Genomic DNA, 17,578 nt, shown 5'->3' with positions numbered 1-17,578 from the left:
TCAAGGTATGGGACAGCGAATCAATGCCTGACGATTTATTGGCATTATCTGTCTCATACATAAAAAGGGAGATGTCACACAGTGCAGCAATTATAGAGGTATCACGTTGCTGAGTACCATCTATAAGATATTCTCCGCTATCTTGCTAGGCCGGATAGCCACATATGCCCAGAACATCATTGGCCCATACCAAAGAGGCTTCACTCCAGGCAAATCAGCAACAGATCAGATTTTCTCTCTGCGGCAAGCGGTGGAAAAACTGTTGGAATATGGACAGCAGTTGCACCATCTGTTCATCGACTTTAAAGCCGCCTATGATAGCATGGCCAGGGTAAAACTGTACACGGCCATGAGAGAATTCGGTATCCCGACGAAATTAATAAGACTGACTAGGCTGACCCTGACCAATGTGCGAGGCCAGATAAAAGCAGCAGGATCAATCTCAAGACCATTGGACATCAACAGCGGTCTACGACAAGGGGATGCCCTATCATGCGTCCTCTTTAACCTGGCCGTTGAGAAAATGATCCGTGATGCCGAGGTAAATGCAAAAGGTACGATCCTCTTTAAGTCCACCCAACTACTGGCGTATGCTGAGGATATCGACATCATGGGAAGAATTGTGGCGCGGCAGGATCTGCAGCATTCGAAATTTATTTCGAATGTTGCGGATGCGGACGGGTAGATGGCGCGGAACTCTCCACTCGCTCATTTTCGGAACGCTCCAGGGGAGTGGAGAATTAGCGGTGGAAAAATGCCGTTGGTTGGGACAGTAAGGACCGCATGGAAATAAGCCGGTCTCTTCTGTTTCCAACCGCGGCGGCGTTCACACGAATGTGCAAAGATCCAATTTGGAATACCCGAATTTCAGAAAGTGATCAAGTACTGTACGCGCATCTTATTGAAAAAGTTTTTAAAGATAAAGTTGAATAAAGTTAAATTTTTGTGGTTTAAATATTACCAAAGTAGTGATCCCGAATTCGCACCAGCGCCGCCGCCGAGCAGAACCCCAAGGCCATCGTGGTTTTATTAAGTTGGAAAATTTGGGAATACAGAATCATACAAAATCCCATCAACGCTACGAGCTGACGACGAAAACAACGCCGCATCGCAACCCATCAGCACTCTACAACGGGCACAGGCAGGCACTTCGCATAAACTTTCTTCGTTTCAATTTTCGTCGAAGGCGCATTCCAATAATACAGCAACAACAGCTCCAGGAGCAGCAGAGACAAACAAATCGTCATCAAATTTTTCCTCATTATCTCGATATTGAAGCTGTGAATCTTTTAGGAGTTTTTTTTTTGTATGCATTTCAAATTTAATTGTTAATTATAATATTAAGTGTTTAAATTGTGAACACATTTGAGAGAATAATAAGTGAAAATCGCTGCAAGAGACGGCGTTAGGTGTTTCACATCGCGGGTTCTCCGTTTCCTTGGTGGTGTTTTCGGTCTGCGCTGGAGAGCGTCCGCTTCGGTCGTCATTTTCTCTGTTCGTGCGTGCATTTGTGGGTGCGGCCTGCCGTGTCGGAGTAAAATTCACCGCGTTTCATTATAAATTCACCGCGTCTGCATTACAAACTCGTGCTTTTCGGTAAACAAGGTGTCGTTTGACAACAAAGACGCGGCAGGCCCATCGGACCCGCAAGTGACTGCCCTCGCCGTACGAGTTCCTCCCTTTTGGAGGCGGAACCCGGAGCTGTGGTTCGTGCATTTGGAAGCGGAGTTCCAAATGTCCGGCATCACATCGGACGCGACCCGCTTCAACTACGCGGTGGTCGGCCTGGACGAAGAGTCCATTCTATTGGTGTTGGACGTAGTGAAGTCGGCATCATACACGCAGCTCAAAAGTGAGTTGATCAGGCGCCTGTCGGCAAAATTAGACCACTTGCTGGCGGGTTTAACGTTGGGTGATCGAACTCCCAGCCAATTGCTTCGCGAAATGAGGCAATTGGGTGGGAGCAAGATTGGCGACGACCTGATCAAGTCGCTCTGGCTGCGACGGCTTCCGGAGGGCACCCAGGCGATTCTAGCTTGCGTTTCCGGTTCCTTGGAGGAACTGGCAGCTACGGCCGACCAGGTACAGGAGGTGTACGTTCGCCCAACCATAGCGGCCGTTCAACCACAGTCGAATGAGGTGTGCGACTTAAGGCGCGAGATAGCTGCTTTAACAGCCAGCGTGGCCGAGATGCGGGCGACGTTGGACGCTCAGCGTTCGAGTGCCAGATCGCGAGCTCGCTCACGGTCTGCCACACGAAAAGGGCGTTCGGGTAGCAGGTCGTCAAGACAGCCTGTGGACAAAGGTATTTGCTGGTACCATCTGAGATTCGGTGATAAAGCGACAAGATGTACGCTACCTTGTAAATTCGCGCCTACCGCAAAAAACTAGGTCCGCGGGGGGTCTTGGCGACGGCCACCCAGAGCGCAGCGCCACGTCGCCTAACTATTTTCGACCCCCTCAGCAGGCGCAACTACCTCGTCGACATGGGTGCGGAGGTTTCGGTTCTTCCCGTACCCCGGCATCATCGACTATATCCACAACCCCTCAAACTGGCGGCAGCATTTTCCCCCCGTCAATACATACGGGTACAGGCAAGTGGACGTGAGTCTTGGCTTGCGTAGGACGTTTTCGTGGCGTTTCATCCTGGCGGATGTCAGCTTCCCCATATTAAGCGCAGACTTCTTGTGTCACTATGGGTTGCTGGTGGACTTGCAAAATAAGTCCCTTATAGACCCCACAACCAACCTTAATTCGTCGGGCCAAATGTATCTCACGCTGACAATAACCTTTCCGTTCTTTTGGAAGACATCACCGACTCTCGTGTTCGGACACTCCTCCAAAAGTTCAGCCAGATTACTACCGAGTGTAGTCTCTCGAAACCAGTGAAGCACAATGTGCAGCACCACATAAATACTACTGGTTCCCCGATTTTCTCGAAGGTGCGTCCTCTACCACCCCAGAAACTGGCTATCGCGCGGAAAGAATTTAAACAACTTGTTCAACAGGGTATCTGCAGGCCCTCAAACAGCTGTTGGTCTTCCCCTTTACATATGGTCCCTAAGCCAAATGGCGAATGGCGTCCCTGTGGGGATTACAGAAGGCTAAACGCACAGACTGTTCCTGACCGATATCCGATTCCACTCATCCACGACTTTGCGCATCACCTCGCGAATTGCCGCATCTTTTCGACCTTGGACTTAGCCCGGGCATACCACCAAATCCCAGTAGCTCCTGAAGACATTCCAAAGACGGCAATATGCACACCCTTTGGACTCTTCGAGTTCACCCGGATGACTTTCGGATTGTGCAATACGGCGCAAACCTTTCAAAGGTTCATTCACTCAGTCCTGCGAAACCTCGATTTCTGTTTCGTCTATTTGAATGACGTTTTAGTCGCTTCTTCCACTGAGTCTGAGCACTTAGCCCATCTCGAGTGCATTTTTCAACGTCTCCTTGAGGCCGGTTTAGTCCTAAACGTTGAGAAATGCAAATTCCTTCAACAACAGGTGAGATTCCTCGGCCACTCCATTTCCTCTGAAAGAATACAGCCCGACCCAGACAAGGTGCAAGCAATCAGAAGCTTCCCGCGTCCAAAAACAGTGAGGGAATTGAGGAGGTTCTTGGGTATGCTAAACTTCTACCGTCGTTTCCTGCCCAAGGCCGCCCATCACCAGTCCGTTTTGAACGCGTACTTGTCTGGCCCCAAAACAAAAGACACACGAGAGATTGTGTGGTCTGAAGAGGCTGTCCGCGCGTTCAATAAATCCCGACAGCAACTGGCCGATGCTACACTTTTGGCATTTCCTCAGCGAGATGCACCCCTAGCCGTTTTTGTTGATGCCTCTGACATCGCAGTAGGTGCTACCCTTCACCAAAAGGTGGATCAAGTTTGGCAGCCGTTGAGCTTCTTCTCGAAACAGTTGAATCCCGCTCAACGGAACTACAGTACCTACGATCGCGAACTGCTCGCCGCGTACTTGTCCATCAAATACTTCCGTTTCTCCCTAGAAGGCAGGCCGTTCACAGTGTTCACGGACCATAAGCCTCTCACGTATGCTTTGAAACAAAAGCCCGACAAAGCGTCCCCTCGTCACCTTCGACACCTGAGCTTCATAAGCCAGTTTACGTCAGACATCCAGCACGTGTCCGGCAAGGACAGCATAGTTGCTGACGCTTTGTCTCGTGTCTCCGAGGTTAACATCCCCGCCTCACTCGATTTCTCGGCTATTGCCAAGGCGCAGGAGGATGACGCAGCACTTCAGAGCCTCAAGTCCAACCCCAAATACAAATTTCGGGAGTTGCCCATCTTCGGCTCAAACCTCTCGCTCTGCTGCGAAGACTCGGAAAAGGGACCTCGGTCATACATTCCGGCCACATTTCGCAAGGAAGTGTTCCACGCAGTTCACGACTTGACGCATCCCGGCATCAGGACAACAAACCGGTTAGTCACCGGAAAATACTTCTGGCCCTCCATGAACAAGGATATCATTTCCTGGGCCAGAGAGTGCATCGCATGCCAGAAGTGTAAAGTCTCCAGGCATGTAAGGAAAGAAGTGGGCTCATTCCCCCGCACTACCAAGCGTTTCCACACGATACACCACGACATAGTAGGGCCTTTGCGAGACTCGCACGGCTACAAGTATTGCCTCACAATCATCGACAGGTTCACGCGATGGCCTGAGGCAATACCTCTGAAAGACATTACGGCGCAATCTTGTGCCGAAGCCCTCTGCCGAGAATGGATACCACGCTTTGGCGTCCCTGCAGTGGTCATCACTGACCAGGGAATGCAATTTGAATCCACCCTTTTCTTGGAGTTAGGCAAACTCCTGGGTTTTAAACGCCAGCGGACTACGGCATACCACCCGCAATCCAATGGGATGCTGGAACGTTGCCACCGGACGCTGAAAGCCGCCATTATGGCACGCGACGACCCGTCCTGGACTCAAGTCTTGCCTCTCGTCCTACTCGGCTTTCGTACAACCCGCCGAGAGGAATTTGCTGCCAGCCCCGCGGAGCTGGTATACGAGGAGAACCCAAGACTCCCAAGCGATCCGGTCATCGACAAGAGATCGGGTCTCACGGAGTCGGGGTTGGTGCGTCTGCTAAGGGACAATCTCCGACGCATCAAAGCGCCACCACCCACTCGACACTCGTCCATACCTGCTTGTTCGCCCAAGGAACTGGACACATGCACGCACGTGCTGATCAGGACGGGTTCCGTCCGGAAGCCGCTGCAGCCTCCCTATGAGGGCCCGTACCGCGTTCTCGAGAAGGGAGAACATTTCTTCCAGCTCGAGATCGGTGGTCACAAAAAGGCGGTCTCTTTGTCCAGGCTGAAACCCGTGTGCGCCCCGAAGCAGCGTCGTGTCCGCTTTGTGGACGGCGAACGAAGTTCCGGGATCCGTCGCCGAAACTCCCTAGGTTTCGTCTGGGGGCGGAGTGATGTGGCGCGGCAGGATCTGCAGCATTCGAAATTTATTTCGAATGTTGCGGATGCGGACGGGTAGATGGCGCGGAACTCTCCACTCGCTCATTTTCGGAACGCTCCAGGGGAGTGGAGAATTAGCGGTGGAAAAATGCCGTTGGTTGGGACAGTAAGGACCGCATGGAAATAAGCCGGTCTCTCCTGTTTCCAACCGCGGCGGCGTTCACACGAATGTGCAAAGATCCAATTTGGAATACCCGAATTTCATAAAGTGATCAAGTACTGTACGCGCATCTTATTGAAAAAGTTTTTAAAGATAAAGTTGAATAAAGTTAAATTTTTGTGGTTTAAAAATTACCAAAGAATCACACGAGACGTACAAACTGCCTTCATCCAGATCGAGCAGGCGGCGCGAGATGGCGTAGGCCAGGACGCCAGACAGCTTTTAGGGATATCGAATTGGTGGACCTCGGCGCAAAACCGGGATGTCTGGAGTTCGTTATTAAGGCAGGCCTAGACCGGATACCGGTTGTTGCGCCGTTGATGATGATGATGATATGTCGATTTTCCCCACAACTTTTATATGAAATACTATTTATTTACTTTTTGCCCATTTTGGACCCACGATACCAACAGCATGGATCAAATTATCGATACCAGTTAAAGGGTTAATTCGAAAGAAAATTTCGAATTGATGTGGGGCCTGCCTTGTGGCATCACTTGAAACGACAAATCATCGTAATTGTCTGGAGAATTGACAAGCCAAATATCAACCGGTTAATACCAAGTAGTAGCAATTCCTGCAACTACAGCCCCTTGCAGGTGGAATGATGAGAATTATGCTATTTATAGGGCGTGTGTACTTTTAGCATGATAAGTCAAAGCTTGCAGAAAGGATCTGTACTCCAAGTGAAAATAAAACAAGGCGGAAGGCGCTTCGAGTATAAAAATTTGGTGTTTATTTTATGTGAGAAATTTTCTATGGGCGTTTTCCCTTTCGTGCGTAGCTAAAAATTCAAAATATTCCTTTATATATTTCTAAACTCTGAGATATACATATATGTGTACATAATAGGCGAGGGAAAGGATGATGCAATGATGCGATCTAAGAAAACTCTCAAATGCCGTTTTTGAAAAGAAGCATCAGCATTTCAAATTACAAAAAAATTCAAATACATTGAAAAGTCCGCGCCATTGTGTGTGACACCATTAATCGCATCAAGAAACTTCAGCAGCCCGATAATTGGAAGTTGGTTATCAAAATATCAAAATACTAAACATTGAAAGATTGTTTCGTGCCCTGCTGCACATATAATTCCGCAATACCCCGCTGAAATATTCGCAAGAAGTTCATCCCCATCGCCCAACTGAGTCCAATTTCTATGAAGTTAGGTTTAAAATTTTTGAGATCATTTCACTATGTTATGTGTCACTATTATTCAAATTCAAATGAGGTCACAAGGGAAGAGAAACCGCAAAATATCCAACCGTCCGAAAGTTCGAATCTCGCTAAGTGCAAATACATTTTTTTGCGGCCTATGGATCTTTCAGAAACGTGCACTTTATCGCCGCCCAGGAAAAGATGCGAATGAAGTTTCCTATGTACCTGTGTTCGGGCATTATTTCCGGCAAAGGCTTGTCAACATTGTCCTTGCAAAGTACCTAAGGGGAAGTTCACCCAATGTACAACAACATATCGTTGTCAACCGAAAAATTACCGTTGAAAAGCCTTTCAAAATATCAACACCGCCCATTGCAAATTGGTTAATGCCTGCGTAGCGTGTGGAGAACATCACCCAACTAGCGTTTGCAACAAAGAGAAAAATAACCCAGAATTAAAAAAATGCAGCAACTGCCATGGCAACCAGACGGTAAACTACAGGGGCTGTCCGGTTTACTTCTCAATCAGCCAACGCTCCAGATATCCTAAACAAGCGGGACAGTCCGGCAGACCACTGGCAACACATGTAGAAGCGGGAATCAAGCAAATCTCAACATGGCACACAATAACGTGAGTTCTGGCACAGGTACAAACAACAGGATCCCCCCAACGAGCCAACTAACCTTCAAACTGAAAATAGCAGTCAACCCAATTATTACCAACCACAAAAGACCGTTATATACGCAAAGCAATCAGAAACCCCCTTGACAATAGCAGCAACTCGCAACAATGTGAAATTTTTCATATTTTAATAACCTTAGCTAGCAACATACAGCAATTAACCATTACCAAGCAGCAAATGCAGTCCAAACTCACCAGCCTAACAGAGATACTAACCAAACTAACCAAACCATGATCCCCTTTAAAATAGCATATTGGAATGCCAACGGTATAATTAACCGCAACCGAGAAACCGGAAGCTCAGTGCTTCAGGTATGAAAGGTTTTGTTTGTTTCTCCGGTAAGCATATTTGATTGTAGAACTATCCCCTTTGTACGGAGCCCGCAATGTCTATGTATTCAGTATGTGAGACTACTTCCTTTACTGTGATATTGATATTTAGTATTTTGGGTTGCAGTAAATTTATACGGTAAAGACAATTTTGAGGTACTGTAACTTTGTTAGTAATAGTAGGATTGATCAAACTTGGGGATAACAGCTTCATACTATAAACTTAATTTCCCCAAAAATATAGTAATATACGATTAACTTAATTTGGGCAGATATCGATATGGAGAGTATTTTGAGGCCTGAACACCGTATAGAGGCAACTTCATAATTTTTTTAGATTTTTCGATTGAGTAGTTTCCGAGAATGCGTCCCTTAAAGAAATTATTATTTTTTACACCTCCCCCCGTCTTCCCGACAAATGTCAAAACTAAGACCATCATCGAAAAGCACTAATTAAGACCTTTCATTTGATACCTAACATGGTTGTTCTGCAAACAAAACCCTAAAATGAATTGAAAGCCTTCTTAGATGCAAGAACACTAGGACAAATTAGGTCATCTATCGCAACAGCCTCGATAACACTTTCCTCCCGAAAATTGGATCAAAAACAAACAAGGATATAAACAACGCGATAGACTATCTTGTGGTGACGATTAAAGAATGCGCGGATTTAGCCACCCCAACAGCCCACAATAACGGAAACAGCACTTATAAGCTCTACAATAGCACAATTGTCTAACTCCTTCGAGCGAAAAGAAAAGCTCAAGCCGATTGGCAGAAATATAGATCCCCTAGCTCCAAAAAAGCACTCAAGGATGCAACTAAAATACTTAAACACGAACTTGATGCAAACAAAAACAATAAAGTACAAGACTATTTGGAAAACTTGGACCATAGCGCCGACACACACTATTCAATCTGAAAAATTACTAAACGGATTAAAAAACCAATACTGATTGATACATCTATCAAGGACGCTAAGGGTAAATGGGTTATGAGCAATGAGGACAAAGCTAGGGCTTTTGTTCAGCATTTGCCAATGCCTTCATTCCAGACATAAAAGAACTTACAAACTTAGAATTACCACCTACAGACAATATACCGAATAACGTTGGGCAACTCAAATCCTCCTTCGCCTCTCTGAACAGGAAGCTTCAAGAAGTGAATACCAACATGTCTTGATAACCGGCAGGTTAATCAAAGAACTGCCACTAAAAGGGAGAATAACTACGCTACGAATCCTCAGAAATAAGTGCTATCCGTTTAATTGGAAAGACGCTAGAATATCCCGAAACCAAAGAAAGACAGAACAAAAGTGGAATCATACAGACCAATGAGTCTCCTCCCAGTCCATTCCAAGACGACGCTCTGTTCCGAAACATGACTAAGTTTCGGAAACCGGGAATTTGAACGCATCTTGAAGTCGGTGTCTCATGAAGTCAGTGATGAGTTCCGTCCAAACCCGTGACACGGTAAAAGGCGCGTACGATAAACTCTGACTCATCCAAACCATACGACCCCTAGGTTTTCCGGGCCTGGTAGTTGTCAACATAACCACCAAAACACCCAAGGACGAAGAGCCACTCTGATGTTGTTGAGCGACTCTTCACCGTGTTGGGTACTGTCTTCGTATCCCTGGGGTCCCATTAAAATTATTTAAAACATCCCCCATTTTGTTCTCACGCGTATTGGCGAAGCAGCCAACTCTGCAAAGAGCCCCAATGTTGCAATGCCCTATGGTCAACTCCAAAGATAGGGAAGGTGTTTCGAGGGAAACTAAAGTTTACTTCGTTGACGGAATTTTGGCTGATCGTTTGACTAGCGAGATTACTGTTACGTTGCAGCTGCCATGGTTATTCGTCTCCATAATCAACATGTTGAACCGAATAACAGAGGTATGCGCAGGAGGACTTTACCGTTCTGGATGATTCGGCTGAACAAAAGCGTCGAAAAGTTGAGAAAGGAGATTGGCTGTGTCACGCAAGAACTTCTCGAAAATCTATCACCCAGAGTGCACAGATGCGTTGCCGGTATCATTGGATACAACCATCTGTCCAATGAAATGCCAATCGAAGAGATCCTCGAGGTACTAAAGCAGAAACTTGCGGTATGCTCCATTCGCATCCGTAGGTTTGAAAAGAGTTTTCAGCGAAAGACAGACAGCACCTTGTTCTCCCAAAACCATCGTGGATTCCATAAAAATCTCACTAACTTAGGTTTCCATAATTTTTCACCAAGGAAATAACTTCTCTTATCACCAAGAAACTTGGTGCACCTTTTCCCTCGAAATGTCGACCAATTACTTGTCTTCCTACCATCTACATGGTCTTCACATCAGTTCCGAGGCTGTAAAAAACAGCTTACAATCGATACGGTCGCCGTAAAGTAGGCTATGTAAACGAAATATCTCGACAGCTTATATCGATTATAAATTAACCTTCGATTCCATATTATATTTGCGGTTACTGCAAATGTTACGCTTACACAAATCAACTGGAATGTCGTTTTTCTCCTGAGAACAGTGATGAAGAATTGGAACACAAAGCTATCGGTTTCCGCACAAACATCAGGAGAGATACCAATCAGGTGTGGCTTTTTCAAGTCGACTCTCTAAGCCCGCTGTGGTTTTGTTTGGTTTGAATCCCCTTTTCCATCTTCTGCATGAAAGTAAATACGGGTTCCAAGTTTAACATGGCATATAGTCGAAATATACATTACGTCATTTAATGTATATTGAGGAAATCAAATTGTATGCCAAAGACGAGAACCAACTTCGCTCCTTGCAGGACGTCACCATCAGCTAGCAACCAAGCCTACAAATTTGTTTAGTTAGAAGGTTAACGTTTAGTTAAAAGGGTAACTAGCCAATAAGTAACTTGATTCGTAAAGCACAAACGACACTGCTCATGATTTCATGATTATGATTACGGTAAATACGATTGCATGATTGCAACCATAATCATGGCCTGTGTTTATGATTACAATATCGTAATGATGCCCACTCCCCCATTATACGATTACGAGAATCATGATTTAATTGTGTTCAACGATGTCGCCGGTATTAGTTCATCTCGTTAATTACGAAGCGTTGTCTCCACCGACAGCTATGCCAAACTTGATGTCTTCTACGCCTTAATAGCGCTAAATCCTTTTTGGCTGCTGTGTTCAAAATCTCGAAACAACTGAAGGATATTTTAGCAAATGGACAACGATGGCTCATAGGCTAGGTTGATGCACTAGGGGTAAATGGCAGCTATATAGAACAAGCAGATTTATGCGATATGAGCAATGGTTGCCAGAAAAACATTAAAAACATACCTTCTAAATTGAAATAGGAACCGTTTTACTTCTTTAATGTTAACTGTATACGTATAGATTAATGAATGAATATATGGGTAGAAATATTTCTCATTGTCTAGTTTATATTAATTGCTCCACTATTCCCACCATCTATTCCAAACAAAAAACTTCCTTAGTTGCCAATTGAAGAATTATAACCTAATGTATTTATCAAGCAGTGTTAGTTGCAGACATCTTTTGCCGAAATTAATGCGATTTCCTGCATAACGATGAAACAATCAAATTACCTATAAAAGGGAAGAAGAAACTGCACGCAACCCTTCAAATCATTAGAGGATAGCATTTTTGGACACAGTGATATGTTTCGTCATCAGTAAGATATCTGAGAGCATAAATTAATACGAGTGCCACTCACCGTCCATCAGCGGCTGATAGCCTTCCTCAAACACTTCTTCACAGATTACAGATACGGATATAGGGCTGTCACTAGTCATATTCTTCGCCTGGAGAACCAGTCTCTCCCCTTCCCCTCTTAAGTATAATTATTGCTTAGCACTAACCCGCAGGATGCCACAGCTGTTATCTTGAGAAATCAATAACAATTCACTGGCTAGAACATCATCTACTCTTTTAATTTAGATATGTAGAATAGAAGTTTTATCGATGTAAGTGACACGCACAACGCAATATATACCCAGTGACGGTAAAGCCCACTGGAAAATGCAGTTTTTCTAATTATCACCTTTGCACTGTCCACTGCTGTTAGGCGTTGCGCAATTTTCTAATGAGCAGGAAATTGTACTTTCTCTGCACCACTTAAGCTCCGCACATACTAATTTTATGGCGTTGTTTCAGAATATTTTCTACATATACAAATTATTGTAATAACCGTTTCCACTGACTAGACTAACACACTTTTCATTAGAATAATTCATTGCAAATCAAGATGCACCCAGCGATTGGTAGGAATCAGTACAGCCGACGCTTTCCAAGTTGAGACTGAGATATGAAAACAGCTATACAGGACGTGAACGAATCATGTCTCGGTGTAGCGTGGAGGTGGTTTTGTTTTACTATTGCGTTGAAGCAAGACAAATGGGCTCAGTATGCACTCTTCCCTTAAATTATCAGTTTGTTGTTGCATACAAGCTGCCCAACAATTGCATCCTTAAAAAATCCCTGACATTTGTTTGATGCGAAAAGCGATGGTAACATGTAAAATGGGGTGATTCACAAGGAGCACGCGCACAACCTTGCACTAAGGATACAAATGAAAATCTACACAACATTAGCGCCATTCCAAAAATTACTGATTTTCATTTATAAAATCGGGACAAATTGTGGAAGTATGTGAATATCAACAGGAAGTCGGAAGAACTAAGAATAAAACACAATTATGCTGCCACCTAGTTTCTAATAGCATAAAGTGAACCGTCAAATCATAGCTGAGTGGCACTTGGAGCTCACGAGCCTCGCAAAGCCCACTCCTACAGCACACCCAAATGCATCTATTAGATATACTGTACCCACGACGAGCAACGACGTTTCGTCTCGTCCTGTGTTTAACAGAAAACGGAATTTCTAGGAGCTAATTATTTAGGAAGTACCTTATGTAATTCTACGCAGTATGATTTATTAGAACCCTCAGCTGATTTGACATTTCATATCCATATTTTCAACTAATAACGCAAACTTCAATCGAAAACTGACAACGAATAATAATCGCAGCTAAAGACAACGCGAGGCCCAGTTTGACGTTCACGAGGTTGAGTTTGACGCGAGCTTCCAGAAGTGCTCCGTTTAAGGTTTGCGTCTAATCGCATTATGCCAATTTACAATCGACTTTGCGTTGTTACTTCAAAATTTTGAATCGAAATGTCAAATTAGCTGAGGTGCAAAGAAAATCTTCCATTAAATAACATTGCATACAATACATACGATCACATGAAGTATTACCTAAAAACCCCAACCTTCTCAAAATTCCGTTTTTGACAGTTAAACGCTCACAAGCCAAAGGGAGTGACATTCACTATGTAGGCTTCGCAAGGCTTGCGAGCGCCATACGAAGCGCAGCTATAGATAAAACTGGCGGACCGGAGAGGTAAGTCCACGGTGCCGACTTGCTCTAAGGCGCTACCACAGTTAGATACTAGACAGCTACCACACTCCCCCTTGCTCCGGAAGGAGGGAAATCAGTGCGAGTACGCACGATTTCAAATTGTTTTGCCCTTGAGCATGAGCGAGATGTAACGAAAACATGACATACCGACCGGACTTGCCAATACATTGGTGAGATCGGCAAGTTTTTGCATATGTATAAGTGAATACGTGAAACAACTGCTAGATGGGCGAGCACGGCAGTAGTACCAGAATAGCAGAAGCTCAACGATCTCTCTCTTACCAATACGATTTGAAGAAAGATTATGCCTTTCCTCTGATATGTAGAGATAATCGTCTGCAGCACATTCGGAAGTGGGGTCATTTTAGTGTGGGTACTTCCTATAGTAGATCTACTGTGGGCGCTACTACATAAAACGGTTTTATTCGCTGCAAAACTCGCAGACAAACCAACCCTGGAAACAATTAGCCACATCAACGCCCCTTCAGCAATACAAAGCTAGCTTTGTACTAATGGAGGGGGTAAGTTGCTTCCGAAATATAAATTAGTGTGTCGTAAGTGGATGGCGGGCTCAGAACCATGTAGAAAAAAGAAGGAAAAAAAAAAGGAATCCACACTGAACATATAAAAACTTTTTTAAAAAATAACAAGGAAATGAAACTGAAGTATCTATTGTACAACAGGTAGCGTTGATGATCAAGTGATGTAGAAACATGAAAAAGTATGTTTTTAAGGTTCTACCCATTTATTCAACAAGCACCGAGAAGTTCGAGAGAAAGAGTGTGTAAAAGAGTCGGATGGCGTCGAATTTATATCCTTGCCGATCCATATAGTGACGTTACTTTGTTGAGCATGTTGCCATGTTGGTGCTGTCATGTCATTAGCATGTCGCTACATTGCTCCCTCCTGAGTAGTTTTGACGGTTAACGGCTGGAAAACTACGTATCGAATATTACTCGCCTCTCACTCGCTGGTTTCGCTCTTGGTCCTACAAACGTTTTGGGAGCCAAGCTTATTGGTCGTTGGGCTGCTTCCGTTGGATCAGATGTTACTTCGAAATAGGCAGGTTTTAGTCGCTCGACGCTGATATTTGTTGCTTTGCCCTGAATTTCGATTTTAAAAGCGTTGTCGGAAAGTCTTTCTAACACCTTATATGGTCCTTCGTACGGATGCTCTAGTGGCTTCTTCACTCGATCAATCCGCACGAACACATGTGAGCATGTAGAAAGATCCTTGTTGAGTGATTGGCGTTGCACGAACTTGCGTCATATGGTGACGAAATTTCTCAACGAAAAATTTCGGATCGGGAGGCATTCCCTCGTCAAGAAAGAACGCTTGTGCGAAGACCGAGCAAAACCGTTGGCAAAACTTCGACCCATTCACGGTTGTTGTGGCACATAATAGCTGCTTTCATCGATCGGTGCCATCGCTCAATCAATCCGTTAGAAGCAGGATGGTATGCAGTGGTTCGAATCTTTTTGCAACCCACTAAGTGCGTCAGCGACTGGAAGATCAAGGATTCGAACTGGGATCCTTGGTCCGATGTTAATATAGTAGGTACTCCAAATCGTGAAATCCAGTTGGTGTAGAATGCGTCTGCGATAACATCTGCCGTAATTGATCGTATCGGAACCGCTTCAGGCCATCTCGTAAATCTATCGATCATAGTCAATACATACGAGTGACCTTGTGATTGCGTTAGCGGTCCGACAATATCGATATGTACGTGACTGAATCTCGTGTCCGGCATATCGATTTGGCCATGCGATGGTTTTGCATGTCGTCCAATCTTACTTCGTTGACACGCTAGACATGTTCGTGCCCACTCGAGAATGTCCTTGGACATACTAGGCCAGACATATTTTCGGCAAATCAGCTTCTTCGTGACGCGTGCGCTTGGATGAGATAGTCGGTGAGTAATCTCAAATATTCTCCTCCTGAGAAGTATTGGGATATACGGCCGTATTTGGGAAGTTGACACGTCGTAGTACAACATTGTATCCTTGTCGTCAACTCGCAACTTTTTCAAATCCAAGGTCGTTTCAGAACGCAGTAGATGTTGGAGTTCCTCATCGTTTCGTTGCGCTGTAGCTGATTCTTCGGTGGTTACGGCAACCGGCAATGTAACGGCACTAATTCGGGACAAGGCGTCTGCTGTAACGTTTTCCTCGCCAGTGACGTATATGATATTGGTCGAGAATTGGCCGATATAGTCCAGTTGCCTTAATTGCCGTGGACTAGCTTTATCGGCTTTCTGTTGGAAGGCAAACGTTATCGGCTTATGATCGGTTTTGATTAATAACGGACGACCTTCGACCATGTAGCGAAAAAACTTGACTGCACTGTAGATTGCTTGGAGTTCTCGATCGTAAGTGCTGTACCTACGTTGTGTGTCGGAGAACTTCTTCGAAAAGAAACCGAGCGGTTCCCAGACATCGTTGTTCCACTGTTCGAGAACTGCTCCCATAGCCGTGTCCGATGCGTCTGATTTGATGGCTAATGGTGCATTCTCAATGGGATGTCGTAGTAACCCAACGTTGGCAATTTGCTGAACGAAGGTGGCGAGCGTATAATCGATTGTGCGGACACCCATGAACTTGTACTTATGAATACATGGTTCATCAAACGATTGTCTCATCTTCCCACATTTTATAGTGGGAACAATAAAACGCAAATCGACTATATTCTCATAAGACGTCAACATTTTACCACTGTCACTGATTGCAAAGTCGTTCCCTATGAGACCATCGCACCTCAACATCGGCCGTTGATTGCTGTCCTGCGAATTAAGCCACCGATGAAACGGCGTGAGGAGCGCATTGGCCCGCCGCGCATTAAATGGTGGCGATTTGGTGAGAAGAACGAAGAAACGGTCTCACTCATACGATTGCCAACCATTACGAATGTGGAAGAATCATGGAACCAAATGAAAGACACGATCCACAAAGCGGCCTCTGCAACCCTCAGGGTCACCAAGCCGGGGAAGCGGTACATCAACCGAGATACTTGGCTTTGGAATGATGATGTTGAAATGAAGGTCCGTGAAACGAAACGCCTCTACCACAAATTTCTCGACGATAAAACGCCTGCTAATTGGCAAATTTATAAGAATGCCAACCGGGAAGCGAAGAAAGCGGTCGCTGTCACCCAAGCGAACCATTTCGAAAATCTTTACGATAAACTGGACACTCGGGATGGCGAGAGAGACCTGTATCGACTTGCTAAAAGCCGTGATGAACGCACACAGGATATCGAACACTTCTGTTGTGTTAATGACAAGAACGGTACTTTGCTTACCAACCGTCGAGCCGCAACGGATAGATGGCGAGAATACTTCGAGCAGATTTCAACTGAAGAATTTGCTCATCCTCCACTTCCACAATCATTGCCGACATTTGGAGCAGTTCCACCAGTCAGCGCAACTGAAGTCGAGGAGGCAATAAAACAAATGAAATCGGGGAAAGCAACAGGACCTGACGACATCGCATCTGAGCTCTGGAAAGCAAAGAGCTGGGACCCAACACCGTGGCTCAGTGAATTCTTTAACCGGGTTATTCAGGAAGGAAGAACACCATCTGACTGGCAAGAAAGTACCACTGCTCCAATATGGAAAAAGAAAGGTAGTCCAGCAGAATGTTCAAATTACCGTCCGATCCGGTTACTTTCCCATACCATGAAGATTTTTGAAGGCATTCTTGACAACCGTATTCGCGAAATCGTTGAAATAACCGTGAATCAAGCCGGATTTGTCAAGAACTGCGGAACTACTGACGCAATACACGCTGCGCGGTTACTCATGGAGAAACACCGTGAGAAGCATCGCCCTCTTTACATTGCATTTCTGGATCTAGAGAAAGCGTTTGACCGTGTACCACACGAACTCATCTGGTATGCTTTACGACAAGACTTCGTGCCAGAAGAACTCGTGCGCTACCACGATCCGAAAAGTAAAGTTCGAAGTATGGCGGGTGTATCAAAACCGCTTCGTGTCTCTGTTGGAGTTCATCAAGGAAGTGCCCTCTCACCACTACTCTTTGTCCTTGTTATGGACACCGTCACACGGGATATCCAACATCCAGCGCCATACACACTGCTTTATGCAGATGATGTTTTCCTAGCATCTGATAGCAAAAATGATCTCGAGCAACTTGTCCAAAAATGGAATGATCGCCTCATGCAACACGGTCTCAGATTGAATTTAAACAAAACTGAATTTTTGACGACCGATCCCCATGAAACAGGCACAATCACTGTCAGCGGCAGTGATCTGCCCAGAACTGAGCGATTTAAATACCTCGGGTCAACGCAATCAGCCAATGGAGAGCTGCGTTATGAA

At 45.1% G+C, this 17,578-nt stretch overlaps 1 protein-coding gene across 3 annotated transcripts in view; it reads right to left on the bottom strand.

Annotated features, from left to right (window-relative positions):
* LOC119655130 (centrosomal protein of 164 kDa) overlaps positions 1–12,478 on the bottom strand; it is a 133,750-nt gene extending 121,272 nt beyond the window's left edge. Inside the window, exon 1 of one of the 3 annotated variants that reach the window (XM_038060865.1) lies at positions 11,539–12,478. In XM_038060865.1, coding sequence (XP_037916793.1) covers positions 11,539–11,617 — 79 coding nt within the window. In that variant the 5' untranslated portion in view covers positions 11,618–12,478. The remainder of the gene's footprint in view (positions 1–11,538) is intronic. The other 2 variants (XM_038060866.1, XM_038060867.1) reach the window with 2 other exon arrangements.
* Between the last annotated feature and the right edge of the window lie 5,100 nt (positions 12,479–17,578).

The sequence above is a fragment of the Hermetia illucens genome, chromosome 4, assembly GCF_905115235.1.
Source record: "Hermetia illucens chromosome 4, iHerIll2.2.curated.20191125, whole genome shotgun sequence".
Classification (NCBI taxonomy): Eukaryota; Metazoa; Arthropoda; class Insecta; order Diptera; family Stratiomyidae; genus Hermetia; species Hermetia illucens.
Note: the sequence above shows the minus strand (reverse complement) of the source record. Positions and strands in the feature narration are given on the sequence as shown.